This window comes from Ammospiza nelsoni, chromosome 28 (assembly GCF_027579445.1).
Source record: "Ammospiza nelsoni isolate bAmmNel1 chromosome 28, bAmmNel1.pri, whole genome shotgun sequence".
Lineage (NCBI taxonomy): Eukaryota > Metazoa > Chordata > Aves > Passeriformes > Passerellidae > Ammospiza > Ammospiza nelsoni.
Window position 1 is genome coordinate 5421060 of NC_080660.1, and position 20048 is coordinate 5441107.

Genomic DNA, 20048 nt, shown 5'->3' on the forward strand with positions numbered 1-20048 from the left:
GAGGGGCACACGTACGCGCCTTCCTTTTACCTGTGCTAAATAACCCAGGCTGTCCGGTGGCGGCAATACAGAGGATGGGGAAAGGGGACATCTAAACAATAAACTACAAACATATACAACAAAACTATGTACAAACAAAACATATACAAACATATGTAACAAAACTATACATCAATAAAGCTTGTCTTAATATTCACACAATAATAATTCCTTAATTGTGAGAGCCAATCATCTCATTATTCATCTATACAATTTTTATTTTTATTTTTCCTATTTAAGGACTGTTATTCCTACTCCCATATCTTTACCTGAGAACCCCTTAATTCCAAAATATTAATAATTCAGAGGGAAGGGGTTTATATTTTCCATTTCCAGAGAAGTTCTGGCCTTCCTTAACAGACACCTGTCTTTTCAAGCCAAGACAGAGCCCAAAAAATCCTGCAAATCCCCCACAGATCTGCGCAACAACCTGACCGGGTCCCTCCTTCCTGAGCCAAACAGGGCAGAGCTGAATAAACAAAAACCATTTCTCCTGGTTTAATGAAAAAGCTGTGTTTTGGGTCCCATAAGAGGGACAGTGATGCTGTGCCCCATGGTACTGGGGGAGGGAATGGGGAGATCCTGGGGGTACCGGGAGCACTGGGAGCACTGGAACGGGGAGCTCTGGGCAGCCCCACATGGGACCCCACACTCATGGCCCCCCCCCCCCATGGCACGGTGGGCATCCACGGGAGCTGGGGGGCGGACACACAGTGGGAGGTGCCCTCAGGCAGGGATCTCCAGTGCCCCCTGTGCCCCCAGTGTCACAGCATGTTCTCGTAGATGTCACTGGAGTCCTGCTGTTGCCCATGGGGTCCTGGCAGCTCTGCATTGGTCACCTGGGGGGTTGTGGCACAGGGGGCACTGCAAGAGACACCGGGTGGGGGAAGCTGGATGGGAGGTGACACCCCTAGGGTGACATGTCCCTGTCCCCCCACCTGTACTCACCCCCTGCCTTCTTGTTTCACACGACCTGGCTGTACAGCACCTCCCCTGCCTCTGGAGGGGCCGAGGGCCCTGGGGGGCCCCTGCAAAGATAAGGGGGTGTCTGTGGGGGTGTGGGGGGTTGTAATGAACATAAAATGGGGGTTCAGGCCTGGACCCCCCACTCACCTTTCCTGCTGTTTCCTGAGGGCTGCAAAGGAAAGGGGGGAGGGGTGACTGTGCAGTCCTCAGGGCCCCTGAACACCCTTGAGATCTCTGACTGCCCCCAGGAGCCTGGTGCATCCCTGAAGCTCCTAATGAGCCTTGAATCACCCACTGAATCCACTGAGCCCCCAAACTCCTCCAAACCCCTGAAAGAACCCCCAATGTCCATTCACGACCCTGCAGGACCTCCCAAAATCCCCCAGGACCTCCAGGTGAGATCTCTGGGGATTCAGCTTCACCCAAGTCAGGAGCTGTTGGTGCCACCCTCTGGACCTCAAACTCTTTGGGGGCTTCACCCCAATCCCTGGGACCCCCATTCCCCTTCATTGTCACCCACCTGGGTGGTGCCACCAGTGCCAGCCTCCAATGACAGCCAGGAGCAGAATCAGGAACAGGAGGGACCCACAGACCCCTGCGGCCACTGCTGGGGACAAAGAGGGACACATTGGGGTCACCCAGAACCCCGGGGGTCCCGAACTCCCCATGTGACCCTGTGTCACCCTACCTGTGCCCTGTTCCTGTGTTGTCACCTCCAGGGCCAGCTCTGAACTGAGTGCCTGGCACCCGTCCTGTTGGTTGGTGACCATGCCCTGGTAGGTGCCCGAATGTCCCACATCGACAGCCCTGAGCTCCAGGAGGGAACCCTGGGCCACCGCCTGCCCATTGTGCAGCCAGGTGAAGGTGACAGGGGCTGATCCCACCTGCACTGAGCAGCGCAGGGTCACGGTGTCTCCTGAGCGCACCTGGTGTGACAGGGGACTGAGGGTGATGGTGGCATTGGCCACGGGCACTGTGGGGACACAGACAGGGCTGGCACCTGGTGAGGTGGATGGGGGTGCCATGGGTAGGGTCACCCCCAGCCTGAGGGTCCCGCTTACAAAGGACAGTGACATTCAGGGGGACACTCTCAGCCATGCTGTCCCCGCACTGGCAGTGGCCGCTGCCATTGTCCCCAGTGTGGTGCAGCTCCAGGTGGGGGCAGTGCCAAGTGGTGCCCCTGAGCCCTCCCGGGTACCAGGAAATGGACAGGTGACCTGTCCCTCTGGCCACCGTGCAGCTCAGCACAAGGCTGTGCTGACAGAGACACCCCCGAGGGCAGAACCCCTGCGAGAGGGGGTGACACCAGGGACATTGAAGGACTTGGGGGAAGGTCAGGGAGGGGCAGGGAGATCCCAGTGAGGGAGAGGAGAGGAGGTGCAGAGCTGCGGGGGGGGAGGGGCTTGGATAGGTACCGCAAGGAAGGATGGGGGGTTTAATGAGGGGACACATGGAGTGGGAGATGGGAGGACCCCAGTGCGGGTATGGAGACTCAGAGAGGGTATGGTGGGACGGCGGGGAATGAGCAGAGAGGGGTGAGGTTGACTCAGAGATGGGTGAAGGGACCCAGGGAGGGATGGGGGGAATGGGGCAGTAATGGAGGTACCCAGGCAGGGGACCCAAGCAGGGCGTGAAGGCTCCCCATGCCCATCCCTGCACTCACTGCATACCGTGACGCGGAGTTGGGTGCTGCTCTTCCGCACGGTCCCCCCCTTGGAGTGCACCTGGCAGCTGTAATTCCCTGAGTGGGAGACCCCCACGGCAGGCACCAGTAGCTGCGGGGACCCCTGTGGGCCCCCCAGCACCCGCCCGTCCCAGTAGAACAGGTGCAGGAGGGGGGCTCGGGGCTGCAGGGGGCTGGGGGTGCTGAGGCAGCTGAGAGTCAGGGGGGACCCATTGGTGGGCTCAGAGTGAACTTCCAGCACCAGCACCGTAAAAAGCTCTGGAAAGGAGAGGGGAGGGAGATTTGTGAGCCCGAGTAACTAGGGAGGGGCTGTGGGGGTGTTGGAGTGGCAGCTGTGGAATGCTCACCATGCACTGTCACTGTCACTGATTCCGACTTCTCCCGTCCCTGTGATACCTTGGATTTCACCCAGCCCCTGCAGCTGTAGCGGCCGCTGTGTTGCAGCTGCAGAGGGGACAGGGACAGCTCAGTCCCATCGCGGAGCTCCTGCAGTTTCTTCTCCTTGTGGTAGAAGGACACGGAGCTGACCGGGTTGTCCCACCAGCGCCGGCAGTGCAGTGTCACCGTATCCCCTTCCAGCAGCGCCTGTGCCGGCACCTGCAGCACCAATAGGGCTGTGGGACACGGGGGTCCTGTTAAACTGCGGGGACCTGGCGGGTCCCAATGCCATCGCAACCCCCATATTGGCTCATACACAGCACACCAGGGATCCCCAAATCCACAAACAGGGTCTGCCAGCACTGAGATGCTCTGGGATGCCCCCAGAGTAGGGGACAGGCTCTGGTCAAACAGGAGGTGACCCATGGAGCAGAGCCCACTCAGAGCCCCGGGGTCACTGCTGGTGCCAAGATGGGGACACCGAAACCCCACTCACCATCTAAGACTCTCAAAGGAGGGCTGAGCCCAGTGCCGGGTCTCTCACACGTGTAGTTGCCTTTCTCAGTGCAAGTGAGGTGGTTGTGTCTCTCCTGCCTCCAGTGCTGCCCATACTTGTACCAGGTGGTGACACCAGAGGTCCCCGAGCCCTGGCAGGTCAGTGTCACCTGGTCCCACAGCACTGCCGGCATCCAGGGGGGCTCCACCAGGAGCCTGGTGGTCTGGGCACCTGTGGGTGACAGGGGACACCAGCCTGCCAGGGCCAGTGTGGGGCTGGGGACAGCAGGGTTGGGCCATGGCAGCCCCCGAGGACTCACTTGCGAGGCCAAGGGTCTGGGCTGGTAGTGAGAGGGGACAGGGCTCAGTGAGTGTGGCACCATGGGCTCAGTTGTGCACAGGGGAATGGTTCATAGGGGCTGCCCCTGAACTGTCCCCTGAGGGAATTGGTGTGGCACAGATGTCTCGATGGGGACACTGTGCTAGCACAGGTCTCCCCTGCCAGCCCCATGGCCTCTGTCTCCATGGCCCATCCACATTGTGCTTGTCTTCTTCTCCCTGTCCCTGCATCCCTGCATCCCTGTGTCCCTGTCCCCACAGCTGCTCCAGCCCCAGGATGCCTCTGCCCACATTCCTATCCCTCCAGCCCTGTTCACCCTCTCCTGTCCCCACGGCCACACCATGACCCCAGGCACTTCATGCTCTGCCTCTTCTGGCATTGGGAACCTCAGGGAACCCTGCAGCTCCCCTGTGCCCCCTCCCCACCAGTCTCTGCCTCACCAGGGCCCATCCCTGGGGTACTACCAGTCTGGCCCGTGCCTGGGGCACTCACCCCACAGGAGCAGCGCCACCTTCCCCGCCATCCCGGTGTCCCCAGCCATGTGCACTGGCTGTCACTCGCTGCTGTGGCCACCGCTCCCCTGGCTGGCGGCTCTTTGGATGAAGGGCAAGGAAGCGAGGTCACATCTCGTCCCCATGTGTAGGTGGCAACTAGTGGGGGCAGGGTGGCCACAAGCTGGGGACAGGCTGTGGGCAGGGTGGGGACATGCTGGGGGCAAGGCTGTCTCTGGGTCAGTGGGACATGGGCTTCCCAGGAGCAGGGGGGCTCAGGGGGTTTGGGGAGCCAGGGATGGGTGTCCAGGGGAATGGGGGTCCAGGGAATGGGGGTCCAGGGAATGGTTCCATGGGGAATTGGGGTCATGAGGAGGGGGAGTCACGGGGGTTGGGGTGCCATGGGAATGGGGGTCCCCAGGGCGGGGGGGACTCAGGGATGGGAGTCTTAGGGGATGGTGAGCTCCAGGGATTTGGTGTCATCGTTTTGGTTTGCTAATTTGAGATATTTTGGTTAATGTAATAATTAGTGTGGTGGGTTTAGTGTTGGTTAATTATTAGTGCATTTATCAGAATGTATTTATTTCTTTTTTGTTTTGAGATGAGACTAGGAGAAAGGTAAAGTATATTTAAAACTTTAAAAGGGTATAAAAGAAAAATTTTTAATTGTAATAAATTTATTAGTAATAAATCCCTCATCAAGGGATTTTTGTGCCAGGGATGGGTGCAGGGGGAATAGGGGGACCTGGGAGAATTAAGGTCTCGTAGGAATGGGGGATTTCAGGGCATGGAATGAATGGGAGAGTGTTCCTTGGGAATGGGGTCCTGGGCCATGGAGTTCCTGGGCAATGGCAGCCCTGGGATGGGGGTCTCAGGGAAGGGGAGAGAGAAGGAATGGGGGTCCCATGGTCAGCTTCCCAGGGGAATGAGTTTGCCAGGGATGGACAGTGACGGGATGTGCATGTGGGTCACAGCTCCTTCCCTGGGTGCCTCAGATTTTGGGAAGACTCAGGGGCTAGCTCTGCCTGCTGGGTTGCCCGTTATTTGGGGGGGCAACAAGAGGGGATTCAGAGGAGCTCTGGGTCTTTGCCACCACAATCTCCAGGGGCATTTCCCGTTCTTCATTTCCATTTCCTTCCTTTTATCCCTCAATTTCACAACCTCCCATTTCATGCCTTGATGATCCTGGGGAGCTTGTGAGCAGGGAACGAGTTGGGGGAAGCCCAGGGTGGGGGAAGCAGGGGTGAGGCGTCTGCAGGGAGGGCTGGGGAGGCTGTGGGGGATGGAGGAGTGCAGCTTTCCCTCTGCCTACACTTTCACTTTCTCTCTCCTGTAGCAGATGGAAGAGGCCGTTTGTGCTAAATGTCACATGGGAGGAGGGTTCTGCCCTGGAGGGGGGCAAATACAGGGGGCTCCTGTCCTGAGGGGATCCTGTCCCAGGGGGGACACATGCTGGACAAGGGGGTCCTGTCCTGGGGGATGGCAGCTCTGGGAAGGTCGAGACTTCTTTATTGTAGCTCATCCCCTGCAGGATCTGAGCCAGCAAGAGCAGCTGGGGAATGGAGCCCTGGGCAGGAAGGAGCTCCCAAACTCCTGCTCCTTGAAGCCAGTGGCCATCCAAGGGTGGGGCCCAGCCATGGCCCAGCCCCACTGCACAGGGATGGCCATTGCCCAGCCCTGCTCTGCCCAGCCCCAGGGGGCAGCCAGCACCTGAGGGTCCCCCCTGCCCCATTGGCTTTGATTCTGGCAGCTTTAGAGCTGCTGCAGAGGTGAGAATTCTGTGGGTGGAAAAAGGCCTGCTTGTGGTTTGCTCAGCCCTGCAAGAAGCACAAACCCCAAAGAGAGCCCAAGCAGTGGCTCTGTGAGGGCCTTTGATGGTTTTCAGAGCAGGGCTGGCTGGAAACCCCTCCTGCAGAGGCAGTTGAGAAGGAGCCAGTCCAGAAATGCAATTGATCACTTTGTCCCTCTCACCAAGTATTGTAAATACATATTATATTACTGGATTTTCACAAATATTAAAATGGAACTTATCTATGTAATGTTAAAGTAACTTTGTTACAAAGATACACTTTTTATGTCTGTTGTTAATTAAGCTTTTTGAAATAGCTGAATAAGTATGCTTGTGTTAAAATGCCTGCTTGGATGGGATAACATCCAATACACACAGGATGGGGACAGCTGCTACAGATATACCAACTATAAGCACTCACCACCTGAAGTCAGTGTGGACCCAGGCCCAGAAATGAAGATGATGATAAGAAAGGACTAAAAGCACAACCAAGAAATAATGCTCTAAAAAGGCAGATCCAAGGAGGAGCCATGCTAAACAATTATTGGAATGTAATTTAGTTTGGGGAAAAAGTTTTCGATGCATAAATGTATATGATTATGCAAGAGGCTGATTTAAGGTAAAAGATATTTAAGAGGTATCCCCAAAGAGAACAGTGTGCTCTTGGCTGCATGCCAAGATGCACCCACCCATAACAACCTTTGCCCTATGGTCCTTGTCCTCAATTGTCCTTTTTTAAATTTCCAAAATTTTCACAGGAGAGAGAACGTGTTTTACCCATATGCCCAAGATGAGAATTCTGTGGGTGGAAAAAGGCCTGCCTGTGGTTTGCTCAGCCCTGCAAGAAGCACAAAACCCAAAAGGAGCCCAAGCAGTGTCACTGAGAGGGCCTTTGGTGGTTTTCAGAGCAGGACTGACTGGAAACTCCCCCTAAAAAGGCAGCTGTGGGGGAACCAATCCAGAAATACAGACACTGATCATTTTGTCCTTCTAGGCAAGGGACTGGGAGAGACCCGAAAATCCTGCAAAGACAACAACCATCTGTTCAACAATCTGACCAGGACCCTCCTCCTCCTTCCTGTCTCAAACCTGCAGCCCTTTAGAACATCCCAGAAAGTATTTTTGGGTTCTGGCTCAGTTGTGAGACAAGAGAGAAAAGGATGGAAATTTCAAGAAGGGGGTTAACCCCTCGGCCGTGGTGGGGCTGTGGGCAGGGACCCTGTCTGGATCCCAGGGGTCCCCAAAGCTGCTCCATCCCTGCCCTCCTCACCTGCACAGGGCACAGGGAATACACAGGGCTCTGCCCTGCCCCTGCCCCGCCCTTTCCAGGGTATCTCTCCACTTCCCAGACCTGTGAGGGCCTTACCCTGGCAACGCTCAGTCCCGACACATCGCGACAGTGGCTTCACACACACTGCCACAGTCGATTCAGACACCCCGTGACCGTCCCAGCACTCGCAGCGCGATGGCAGCTGGGCCCCTTCTTGGTGCTCCAGGACCACCATTGCTGTCCCCCCTTTCCACAGACTCCACCGCAGGGTCTCTGCTCCCCCCTGTTCCGGGGTCTCCCCTCCGCCGTTTCGCTCCCTCCATGCTCGGGGCTCCCCAGTGGGGTCCCGGTCCCTCCATCCCGGCCCCTCCCACCCACTGCCCCCCGGCCCCTCCGGCCGCACCCCCTGACAGCCCCGGGGCCGGCACTGGCAGAGGCTGCCGAGCTCCTGCAGGATGAGACGTTCCTGGGGCAGCGCCGGCTGAGCGGGGCCCGGCTCCCTCACGCCGTCCTTGCCCGCAGCACTCGGGCTCCAGCAGCCCCGGGCTGCTCCTTTGGGATGTGCAGACCGCTCCTGGAGTGCTGTCCGCTGTTGGGAACGAGCCCAGGAGCACCTGAATCGCCCCAGGACCTCCTGTGAGGCTGTTCCCGAGCCCTGAGGGGTTTGGGAGCCGATGGGTGTCACTGCTCTGTCCCAAAATGTCTGGGGAGCAGGAATGGCAAGTGGTGCCCCAACATGGGCCCTGCGGAATTCCCTGCGCCTCGGGCCCTACCTGAATGTCCAGGTGCTGTTCCCATGGGCCTCCTGCTCCAGCCACTCCCGCCTCAGCTGCTGCTCCAGCTTGGCATTCCTGGCCGACCAGTGGGAAGCAGCGGCCACATGGCACAGGCACTGAATCATCCCCAGCACCAGCAAAAACCTTCGGGCCGCCTAAAAGCTCCTTGTGGGCAGAGCTGGCAGCATCTGACCCCCTAATTGTATCCAGTGCTGCCTTGTGTAGCCCAAAATCCCCAGGAGAGCCCAAAATCCCCCAGGAGCTGTGTGTTTGTGAACAGAGTTGCTTTAGGAGCACGGCTGAACTCTAGGACCCCAGCCTTAATTACAACACCTCCTTAAGGGTCTGCAGCACCCAGAGCAGAACAGGGGCATTGACCCAATCAGCTCCAGTTGTGCCCCATTTTGCTGTCCCAAGGCACTGCTCCCATCCCAGGCTGTCCCTGTGCTCCAGCTACTGCTGCAGAGCCCTCGAGGCTCTGGCTCTTCTCTCTTCTTCCTCCTCCTCGTTCCCCTGTGGCTTCCATCTTGGGACCAGGAGTGGACAGGAAGAGCAGGAACTCCAAACATGCTCTGCAGTCCCCTGAGCTCCTCAACATCCCAGAGGAATTCAACATTCCCAGAGCTGCTGTGCCCAGGCTGAAAGAGGAAAAGGGAGTGAAAGGCTGAGGGTTTGCAGGAATTCTGACATAAAGCCACCAGAGGTGCTGCTGTGGACTTGAGACCTGCCTGGGGATAGGCGCTGCCTTCGTTCCCTTCTGGATCATGGAGAGCGGTCATGGTGTTGTGCAGGGCACGTGTCTTGCCACGGGACACTGCTACGCTGCCAGTGGGCACTGGGATCCAACCTGCTGCCTTGGCGGCTTCTGCCCGCTGCCGGTGGTGGTGCCGGGAGCGATTGGTGCCCGTGAGTTTGCAAAAGGAGCGATTTCCCCTCCTGCCTCCCGTCCGAGGCCGCCATGGCCCCTGAGGGGATGGAGCTGGACCGGGGCGCCCCCTGCTGGCCGGGAGTGCTCCCTGCAGCGCCCCCTGCTGGCCACAGTTTTAACTGCACCAATGATGAACAAAGAGCACTGAGAAGAAGTCAATGTTCTGCTTTTGTATTGTTTGTTCTGTTCTTTTTTATAAATTTCCTCATAAAGAATGTTTATTCCTTTTCCTACACTTTTGCATGGATGCCACATCATTTTTGAAATAAAAATGCTTTTAGAGATTGGTCTTCTTATTCCAGAAAGGTGTCCACTTTCCTTGGCAGATATTTCTCCCGTAGACCAAGATGCTTAAGAACTCCTGGGTTTCAGCATGGATAGGACAGATACTCCCAGAGGACACATGGTCAGGGACTTGCCCACTTCATGCTCTGCCTTTTAAGCCAGTTGGGTCACCAAAAGCGCTCTCCCCAGCTGGCATTTCTGGTTACCCAGCCACTCAGGAGCTGGCTTTAGAAGAGCATCACACTGTCTGTCCCCAGTGTACAATGGCTGAGAGACTGATGGACAGACGGGGTCCTGTCTCAGCAAAAGCAAGGCCTGACCCACCCCTGCCACACACAGCTGTTTCAAAATGTCTCCAGATATCAAACTTTTCTTGTTGCTGACACCCCCACCCCATGCCATGGCCTGACCCTGACTGCCCTGGAAAAGGGGAAGGCTCTGGAATCCCCACAGGGCCTTTGTGACATCCTCGTGTGGGGAACACAGCGGAGGAGGGGTTTGGGACAGGGACACGAGAATCCAGAGCCTCCTGAAGGCCACTTTGGCCATCAGAGCAAGGAAGGTCCAAGGCCCTGTCCTCGACAAACAAACCCTGGAAACTCTCCCCAGAAGGTTTCCTCCTTCCTACCCTTGGGACCCTGAATCTTGTTGCTGTTGCTGTTGGTTTTATTCTCTCTTGTTGTTGTTTCAGGAAATTGTTCTTCCCTCAGCCCTTTGGGATCTTTGTGCCTCCACAGGGAGGGAGAGGGGCAGTTTTAGTGGCAGCACACACACAAGTGGGTGCCCATGCATGGGGGACCCCCAGTGCCCCCCAGTTCCCCCCAGTGTCACAGCACATTCCTGTAGATCTCACCGGGTTCCCATGGTTGTCCCTGGGATCCCCACAGCTCCACGTAGGTCTCCTGGGGATCCTGGGGGACAGTGACATTGGGGGACCCTGTAAAAGACAGCAGTTTTAGGAACCAAGGTGGGGGTTGACACAAGTGGGTGACGTGTCACTGGCCCCCTCATCACTGTACTCACACTGTGCCTGTTTGCTGCTCACAATGTGGGTGTACGGAACCTTCCCCTCTTCTGGGGGGGGGGAGGGGGGCGTTGGATCTGGGGGAGCTCTGTGGGGATAAACACAATGTGTGGAAGGGGCTGGAGAGTTGTGGAGTGGGGTAATAGGGGACTCATGGCTGGAGATCTCCACTCACCTTTCTTGTTGCTTCCTGGCAGCTGCAAAAAAAAGAGGGGAGGGGTGACTGTGAGGTCCCAGGGCCCTTATCCCTCTCAGGAACCCTGTACCCCCCTGGGACCCTCATTTTCTCTCAGGATCCCCAAGCATCCCTGAAGCCCCTCAGAACTCATGAACCTCCCCAGTGCTCCAGGTCAACTTAGCCTCAAAAACCCAAGGCCCAGCAGGAACAGAGACCCTCCAAAAGCTCCCAGGGCCCCTGAAAGAAACCACAACATCCCTGCAGGACACTCCAGCATTTTCCCAAACCCTACAGGACCCCCAGGCAAGGTCGCAATTCTGGGGCTGTGGGTGCTGCCCTATTGCTCCCCAACTCTGAGGTCCTCTAAAGCTCCCTGGGACCCCCATCCCCCATTGTCACCCACCCACACTGTGCCACCACTGCCAGGCCACAATGACAGCCATGAACAGGAGCAGGAATAGAAGGGCCCCACCAACCCCTGTGGCCACTGCAAGAAACAGAGAGGGACACATCAGGGTCACCCATCACCCCAGGGGGCCTGCACTCCTTGGTGACCCTGTGGGACCCCACCTGTGACCCAGGTGAGCCCGGTGTCACCTCCAGGGCCAGCTCTGGGCTGAGTGCCCAGAACACGCTGTGCCCGTCCTGTCCCAGCTGGTTGGTGGCCATGCACAGGTAGGTGCCTGAATGTCCCACATCGATGTCCCTGAGCTCCAGCAGGGGACCCCGGGACACTTCCTGTCCGTTGTGCAGCCAGGTGAAGGTGACAGGGGCTGAGCCCATCTGCACTGAGCAGCGCAGGGTCACGGTGTCACCTGCACACACCTGGTGTGACAGGGGACCAGGGGTGATGGTGGCATTGGCAGGGACAGAGACAGGGCTGAGGCCACAGGGAGGGGCTGGCAGCCTCTGTGACGGGATAGGGATGGGAGGGGATGAGTATGATGGGGGATATTGGGGACAGAGTTAGGCCATGGATGTGTGAGGAGACAAGGGGAGGGGTGGAAGGACCCAAGAAAGGTGTCTTGGGGACATGGAGGTGCCCAGGCAAGGGACACGAGGGGGATGTGGGGGCTCCCTGTGCCCATGCCCGCACTCACTGCGCACCGTGATGCAGAGCTTGGCGCTGCTCTTCTGCACGGCCCCACCCTCAGAGCACACCTGGCAGCTGTAATTCCCTGAGTGGGAGACCCCCACGGGGGGCACCAGTAGCTGCAGGGACCCCTGTGGGCCCCTCACCACCTGCCTGTCCTGGTGGAACACGTGCAGGCTCAGGGGGACCCTCCAGCACCTGCACAGGGAGGAGCTCAGGGCAGGAGATTGAAGGCAGTGGGGACAGTGACCCCAAGTCCCTGGGGAGGGGCTGTGGGGGTGTTGGGGCGGAAGCTGTGGGGTTCTCACCATGCACTGTCACTGTCACCGGCGCAGACACCACCCACTCCCTGTCTTTCAGTCAGCGTCTGCAGCGGCAGCGCCCACTGTGGTGCAGCTGCAGAGGGAACAGGGTCAGCTCTGTCCCATTTCAGAGCTCCACCAGCTGCTTCATCTCACAGTAGAAGGACACCCAGGTGACCAGGTTGTTCCACCCGTCCCAGCAGCGCAGTGTCACCCTGTCCCCCTCCCGCAGTGGCTGTGCTGGCACTTGCAGCACCAGCCAATCTGGGGAACAAGTGGGTCCTGTCACATCAGGAGGGCTTGGAGGGTCCTGAAGGCACCACCCAATAGCGACCCCCCTAGTGGGTCACCGCCAGCACACTAAGGGTCCCCAATTCCAATACAGGGGCCCCTCCACACTGGCATGCTTTGGCATGTCCCCATATGCAGGGGATGTGCTCTTGTCACACAGGAGGTGACCCATGGAGCAGAGCCCACCCAGAGCCCTTGGGGTTCCCGCAGGTGCCAGACTGGGGACACTCAACCTCCCTTACCATCTAAGACTCTCACGGGGAGGCTGAGCCCACTGCCAGTTCTGTCACACGTGTAGGTGCCATTCTCAGTGACAGTGAAGAGGTCACATCCCTGCTGCCACCAGCGCTGCCCATCCTTGTACCAGGTGGTGGCACTGGCGGTCCTCGAGCTCTGGCAGGTCAGTGTCACCCGGTCCCACAGCACCGCCGGCATCCAGGGGGGCTCCACGACGACCCAGGTGGTCTGAGTGCCTGCAGGTGACAGGGGACACCAGCCTGCCAGGGCCAGCGTGGGACTGGGGACAGTGGGGTGGGGCCAGGGCATCCCCTGAGGACTCACTAGCGAAGCTGAGGGTCTGGGCTGGAAGGGAGAAGGGACAGGGCTCAGTGGGGGTGGCTCTATAGGTACAGCGGCATCCAGAGCTCGGGTTTTGGCATCATCCCCAGATTTCTCCTGTGGGGCTACCAGAGTGGCACGGACCTCTCAGGAACTGGGGCTCCAAGGCAACCTCAGGCTGAGGCAGGACACAGGGACACCATGGACAGCGTGGGAATGGCGATGCCAGGACCATCCCGTGCCAGCAGAGGTAACCCCCACCAGTCCCACGGTCTCTGTACCCAGGGCCCATCTGCATGGTGCTTTTCCCCCAGTTCCTGTCCTCGCCCCCCTGGCACCCTGTCCATGTCCCCACACCTTCACCAGTCCCATGATGCCTCCCCAAATCCCTGTCCCCCCTTTATTGTCCCCATGTTCCTTAACCCTCTCTCCTGTCCCCACAGCCTCCCCATGACCCTGGTCACCTCATGCATTGACTCTCCTGGCACTGGGGACTTCAGGGGACCCAACAGCCGCCCTGTGCTCCCTCCCCACCACTCTCTGCCTCACCAGGGCTCACCCTGGGGTGACAGTCCTGTTCCTGGGGCACTCACCCCACAGGAGCAGCGCCACCTTCCCGGCAATCCCGGTGTCCCCAGCCATGTGCACTGGCTGTCACTCGCTGCTGTGGCCACCGCTCCCCTGGCTGGCGGCTCTTCGGATGAAGGGGAAGGAAGCGAGGTCCCGTCTGTCCCCATGTGTAGGTGGCACCTGGTGGGGACAGGGTGGGGACAGGATGGGGGCAGGGTGGGGACCTTGTGGGACATGGGGGGGATTGTGGGACATGGTGGGGACATGGTGTTGCCAGAATTTGGAGTCTGAGGTGGTGTAGGGAGCCAGGGATGGGTGTCCAGGGAAATGGGGTGCCCAGGGATGGGGTCCCATGGGAATGGGGGTGTCAAGGGTTAGGTAGACTCAGATCTGGGGATGAAGGTCCATGAACAACTTGGCCTCCAGGGATTTCTGATCATGGTGTGGTGGCAAAGGATGGGGGTGCTTTGGGTGAGGGGGGGCCCTGTGAGAATGGGGCCCTGGGGAAATCGAGGTCCCCAAGGGAGTGGGGGGTCCACAGCTCTGGAATTACCGGGATGGGATACCTTGGGAATGAATGTTCTGAGAAATTGCAGTGAAAGGTAGGGAGTCCCAGGGAAGGGGGGACAGAAGGAAATAGGGTCCCATGGTTGGAGTCCCATGGGAATGGAAAAGCCAGGGATGGGCAGCGGCTGGGGGGCCCAGGGGTCACAGCTCCTTCCCTGGATGCCTCAGATTTTGGGGTGACCCAGGGCCCAGCACTACCCGCCTGGGTTGCTCATTTCCTGGGTAGGCATCACATGGAGGTCCTGGGTAGCTCTGCTTCTGTGCCCTCCCCTGCCCTGGACTTTTTCCTCTCTTTATTTCTCTTTTTTCCTTATTTTCTTCAATTTTGTGCCATGTAGCCCCAATACCAGTTCCTGGCTCAGCAATCCTGGGGAGCACTTGAGCAGGGAAGGGGTTGGGGGCACCCAGGGGAGGAGGAAAATGGGGATTGGGGGGTGCAGGGAATGGTGGGGAGGCTGTGGGAGATGGAGGTGTTCAGCTTCGCCAACTCAACCATTTCACTTTCTTTTTCCTGGACAAGAAGGAAGAGGTTGTTTGTGCTGAGTGGCAAAGGTTACAAAGGGGGGGGGGGGGGTTCAGTCCTGGAGTGGCACATCCAGGGGCTCCTGTTGTAGGGGTATCCCGTCCCAGGGGGTGACACATCCTGGCATGTGGGGGTCCTGTCCCTGGGGGTGACAGTTCTGGAAATGTCCCTGCACATTCCTGGCCGGGTGCCTGTCTCAGGGGTGGCACATCCTGGGGACCCCTGTCAATGCAAGGCTGGGGCCCAGCCATGGCCCAGCCCCACTGCACAGGGATGGCCATTGCCCAGCCCTGCTCTGCCCAGCCCCAGGGGGCAGCCAGCACCTGAGGGTCCCCCCCTGCCCCTTGGCTTTGATTCTGGCAGCTTTTGAGCTGCTGCAGAGGTGAGATTTCAGTGGGTGGAAAAAGGCCTGGCTGTGGTTTGTGCTCAGCCCTGCAAGAAGCACAAACCACAAAGGGAGCCCAAGCAGTGGCTCTGTGAGGGCCTTTGGTTTTCAGAGCAGGGCTGGCTGGAAACTGCCCCTGCAGGGGCAGCTGAGAGGGAACCAGTCCAGAAATGCAGCAATTGATCCTTTTTTTCTGTCCCCAAGAGACTGAGAGAGCCCAAGACCTACTGCAAAGACAGCAACGATTCGGCTCCCTTTGAGTGAAATTGTTGAAGGGGCGAAGCCCAACATCTCCATCCCCCACAGCCTCCTCACCCTTCCCTGCACCTTCTGCTCCCCATTTTTCCTCTTCCCTCAGTCTCCCCAATCCAGTCCCAGCTCAGGTGCTCCCCGGGATTGCTGAGCCAGAAACTGGAGGTGAGGGCACCTGGCAAAAAAGCGAGGAAAATAAGGAATAAAGAGAAATAAAAAGACGAAAATCCAGAGCAGGAGAGGGCACAGAAGCAGAGCTACGCAGGACCCTCATGTGATGCCTGCTAAGGAAATGAGCACCCCAAGGGGGGGCAGCTCTGGGCCCTGGGTCACCCCAAAATCTGAGGCACCCCGGGAGGGAGCTGAGACCCCTGTGCCCATCCAGCCACTGCCCATCCCTGGGACGCCCATTCCCCAGGGAACCCAACCATGGGGCCCCCATTCCTAATGTCCCCTCATCCCTGAGACCCCCATCTCAGTACTGCCATTCCCTAGGATCTCCATTGCCTAGCACCCCATTCTCAAGGAACCCTCTCCTGTTAATTCTATCCCCTGAAATCCCCCTTCCACCAGGACCTTGATTCTCCCAGAACCCCCATTCCCATGAGAACCCCTCATTCCCCGAGCATCCCCAGACCATGACCCCAAATCCCTGGAGCTGACGCTCTCCTTGGACTCCCAACCCTGAGTCCCCCCCACCCTTGGCACCCCCAGACCCATGACTCCACCTCCTCAGGAACCCCATTCCCCTGCATATGCATCCCTGGCTCCCCAAACCCACCGAGCCCTCCCTTCCTGTGAACCCCATGTCCCACTTTGTCCCACCTACTCTCATCTCCTTCCTGTGCCCAGCTTGTGGCCACCCTGCCCCCACCAAAGGCCACCTACACGTGGGGACGGATGTGACCTCGCTTCCTTCCCCTTCATCCAAAGAGCCGCCAGCCAGGGGAGCGGTGGCCACAGCAGCGAGTGACAGCCAGTGCACATGGTTGGGGACACCGGGATGGCCGGGAAGGTGGCGCTGCTCCTGTGGGGTGAGTGCACCGGGCACAGGCCTGACACCCTGGGGATAGGGAGGGGAGGGGGCACAGGGGGGCTGTGGGGTCCCCTTGGGTGCCCAATGCCAGCAGTGCCAGTCCATGTTACCCACAGTGGACCTGGGTGGGACTGGGGATGTAGGGTGGCTTTGAGGACAGGAAGAGGGGTCAGGAATTTGGGGATGGGGATGTGGGGACAGGAATGTAGAGACTGGCACCTTTGGGCTCAGGTAGCTCTGGGCATAGGGACAAGGCAATTGGGTTAAACGGACAGAAGGGGACAAGAATGGTGAGAATATGGCCATGGGGATGGGATCATGGGGATGGGATCATGAGCTGGTGGGGGTGACCTGGGCCAGCATGGGCTGTGTCCATGGTGTCCTCATGCCCAGGGTGTCCACAGAGTCCCCAAGTTCTCCCTCATTCCAGGGTGACCTTGTTGTCCCTGTTCCCAAGGTGTCTGTGCCACATAGATGTGGTGCACAGGTGGCTGTGACAGATCTGTCTCTGTGCCTCTCCAAATCTTTTCGGGACCACCCAGACACACTTTCTCAAAAGAACTGCTGTCCATATGGAGACAGTTTGTTGACAACCACCACACCCCTTGCTCCTGTGCTGCTGTCCCTGCAGTGCCACCCCCACTGAACCCTGTTCCTTCTCCCTTCCAGCCCAGACCCTCGGCCTTGCTGGTGAGTCCTCAGGGGATGCCATGACCCCACCCCGCTGTCCCCAGCCCCACACTGGCCCTGGCAGGCTGGTGTCCCCTGTCACCCACAGGTGCCCAGACCACCCAGCTCTTGGTGGAGCCCCCCTGGAGGCCGGCGGTGCTGTGGGACCGGGTGACACTGACCTGCCAGGGCTCAGGGACTGCTGGTGACACCACCTGGTACAAGGATGGGCAGCACTGGTGGCAGGAGGGACATGACCACTTCAGTGTCACCGAGAGCGGCACCTACACGTGTGACAGACCTGGCACGGGCCGCAGCCCCCCCGTGACAGTCTCAGATGGTGAGGGGGTATCTTTAATAATTCACGTGGCCCCTGACAAGTCTGGGTCGGCTCCACTCAGTGGGTGGCCTCACACCCCATGATTCTGAGGAAAAGAGCCTGTCCCCAGGACACCTGGACATCCCAGTGCATCCCAGTTCATCCCAGTGCACCCAGATGTCCCTGGTGCCAGGGGCACCCACCTCGGAGCAGTCTTGAGCCTCTCAGTGAGATGGGACCCTCCTGTCCCACAGATGATCTGGTGCTGCAGGTGCCAGCACAGCCACTGCTGGAGGGGGACACCTTGACACTGCGCTGCCGGGGCTGGTTTAACAACACGGTCACCGAGGTGCGATTTTACCAGGATGAGAAGGATCTGAGGGGGCCCGTCAATGTGACTGAACTATCCCTGTCCCCCCTGCAGCTGAACCACAGCGGCAGCTACAGCTGCAAGGGCTTGGTGAGGTCCTTTATGTCTCAGTCAGCAGCAGTGACAGTGACAGTGCATGGTGAGCACCCTCACATCTGGAACTCCAATCTCCTCACATCCCAAAACCCCTTCCCAGTGCACTCAGAGTCACAGTCCTCACCTCTCCTCTCCTTCCCTGAGCTCTTCTCAGTGCCGGTGCTGGAGGGTCCCCCCGAGCCCACCGTGGGGTCCCCCCTGAATCTCCGCTGCCTCAGCACCCCCAGCCCCCTGCAGCCCCGAGCCCCCCTCCTGCACATGTTCTACCGGGATGGGCAGGTGGTGGGGGGTCCGCAGGGGTCCCTGCAGCTGCTGGTGCCCACCGTGGGGGTCTCCCACTCAGGGAATTACAGCTGCCAGGTGCACTCTGAGGGTAGGGCCGTGTGGAAGAGCAGTGGCTGGGTCCACGTCACAGTGTGCAGTGAGTGCAGGGATGGGCACGGGGAGCACCCACAGCCTGCTTGGGTCCCCTGGTTGAGCATCTCCATGTCCCACTGACACCTTTCTTGGGTACTTCCATCACTCCCCTTGTCCCTTTGCCCCTCCGTCTTGTGATCCCATCCCCAAAATCCCTCACCACACCCACACCCCTGTCTCTATACCCCCACACCGGCTGCCAGCCCCTCCCTATGGCTTCATCCCAGTCTCTGCCCTCGCAGTGCCTGTGGCCAATGCCACCATCACACCCGGTCCCCTGTCACACCAGGTGCGTGCAGGTGACACCGTGACCCTGCGCTGTTCAGTGCAGGTGGGCTCAGCCCCTGTCACCTTCACCTGGCTGCACAACGGACAGGAGGTGGCCCGGGGTCCCCTCCTGGAACTCAGGGACATCGATGTGGGACATTCGGGCACCTACCAGTGCATGGCCACCAACCAGCTGGGACAGGATGGGCACCGCGTGTTCTGGGCACTCAGCCCAGAGCTGGCCCTGGAGGTGACACCGTGGGACAAAGGAACACACAGGGACACAGGTGGGTTCACACAGGGTCACCAAGGAGTGCAGGCCCCCTGGGGTGATGGGTGACCCTGATGTGTCCCCCTCTGTTTCTTGCAGTGGCCGCAGGGGTCGGTGGGGCCCTTCTGTTCCTGCTCCTGCTCGTGGGTGTCATTGTGGCCTGGCACCAGGGGCACCGTTTGTGTGGGTGACAATGGGGGTACAGGGGTCCCAGGGAGCTGTAGAGGTTCCTAGAGTTGGGTAGCAATAGGGCAGTACCCACAGCCCCAGAACTGTGTCCTTGTCTGGGTGTCCTGAAGGGTTTGGAGACGTGCTGGATTGTCCTGCAGGGATGTTGTGGGTTCTTTCAGGGGCCTTCTGAGTTTTTGGTGGTCTCTGTCCCTGCTGGGCTTTGGGTTCCTGAGGCTGAGTTTGTAAGAGGCACTCGGGAGGTTCATGAGTTCTGGGGGGCTTCAGGGCTTCATGAGTTCTTGGGGGTCCCGAGGGGTTTCAAGAATTCTGTGAGGGTTCAGGGCCCTGGGACCCTACAGCCATTCCTCCCCTCTTTCCTCTGCAGCCGCCAGGAAGCAGCAGGAAAGGTGAGTGGGAGGCTCAAGCCAAACTCTCCCTTTTCAGCCCAACTCCCAAAACCTCCCATCCCCTCCCCCACATCCCCTTTATTCCCTCAGGGCCCCCCCGGATCCACCGGCAACCCCAGAGGAGGGGGAGGTGCTGTACACCCACGTCGTGGTCACCAAGAGGGCAGGGGGTGAGTACAGGGGGGACACACACAGAGGGACACGTCACCCACGAGTGTCACCCCACCCAGATCCCACAGCCCGTGTCTCTTGCAGCGTCCCCCCATGCCACCACCCTCCAGGATCCCCAGGTGACCTACGCGGAGCTGCGGGGACCCCAGGGGCAACCATGGGAACCCGATGACATCTACGGGAATGTGCTGTGACACTGGGGGGGAACTGGGGGCACTGGGGATCCCCACCCATGGGCACCCACTCATGTGTGTGCTGCCACTAAAAACTGCCCCTCTCCCTCCCTGTAATGGCATGAAGATCCCAAAGGGCTGAGAGAAGAACAATTTCCTGAAACAGCAACAAGAGAGAATAAAAGCAACAGCAACAGCAACAAGATTCAGAATCTGAATTGTCACAGAAGGAACAATTTCCATGGAAAGCCACCAAAAAGGAACAAACCCTAGACATTTCCCTCAGCACGTTTCCTCCACCAGAGGAACCTGGCAGGGCCCTGGACCTTCCTTGCTCTGATGGCCAAAGCAGCCTTCAGGAGGCTCTGGATTCTCTTTTCCCCGGTCCCAAACCCCTCCTCAGCCGTGTTCCCCGCACAATGATGTCACAAAGGCCCTTTAGGGGTTCCAGAGCCTTCCCCTTTTCCAGGGCAGTCATGTTCAGGCCATGGCACAGG

The 20048-nt window shown here is 58.8% G+C and overlaps 1 protein-coding gene across 1 annotated transcript; it reads left to right on the plus strand.

Annotated features, from left to right (window-relative positions):
* Positions 1-16132: 16132 nt before the first annotated feature.
* LOC132084898 (Fc receptor-like protein 3) lies at positions 16133-19572 on the plus strand (the record flags this gene model as incomplete). Its single annotated transcript, XM_059490175.1, has 9 exons — positions 16133-16199; positions 16890-16910; positions 16999-17229; positions 17463-17704; positions 17792-18095; positions 18334-18645; positions 18729-18810; positions 19298-19377; positions 19463-19572. Coding segments are annotated over 9 exons (1449 nt in total), but the record flags the coding sequence as incomplete, so codon positions are not given.
* Between the last annotated feature and the right edge of the window lie 476 nt (positions 19573-20048).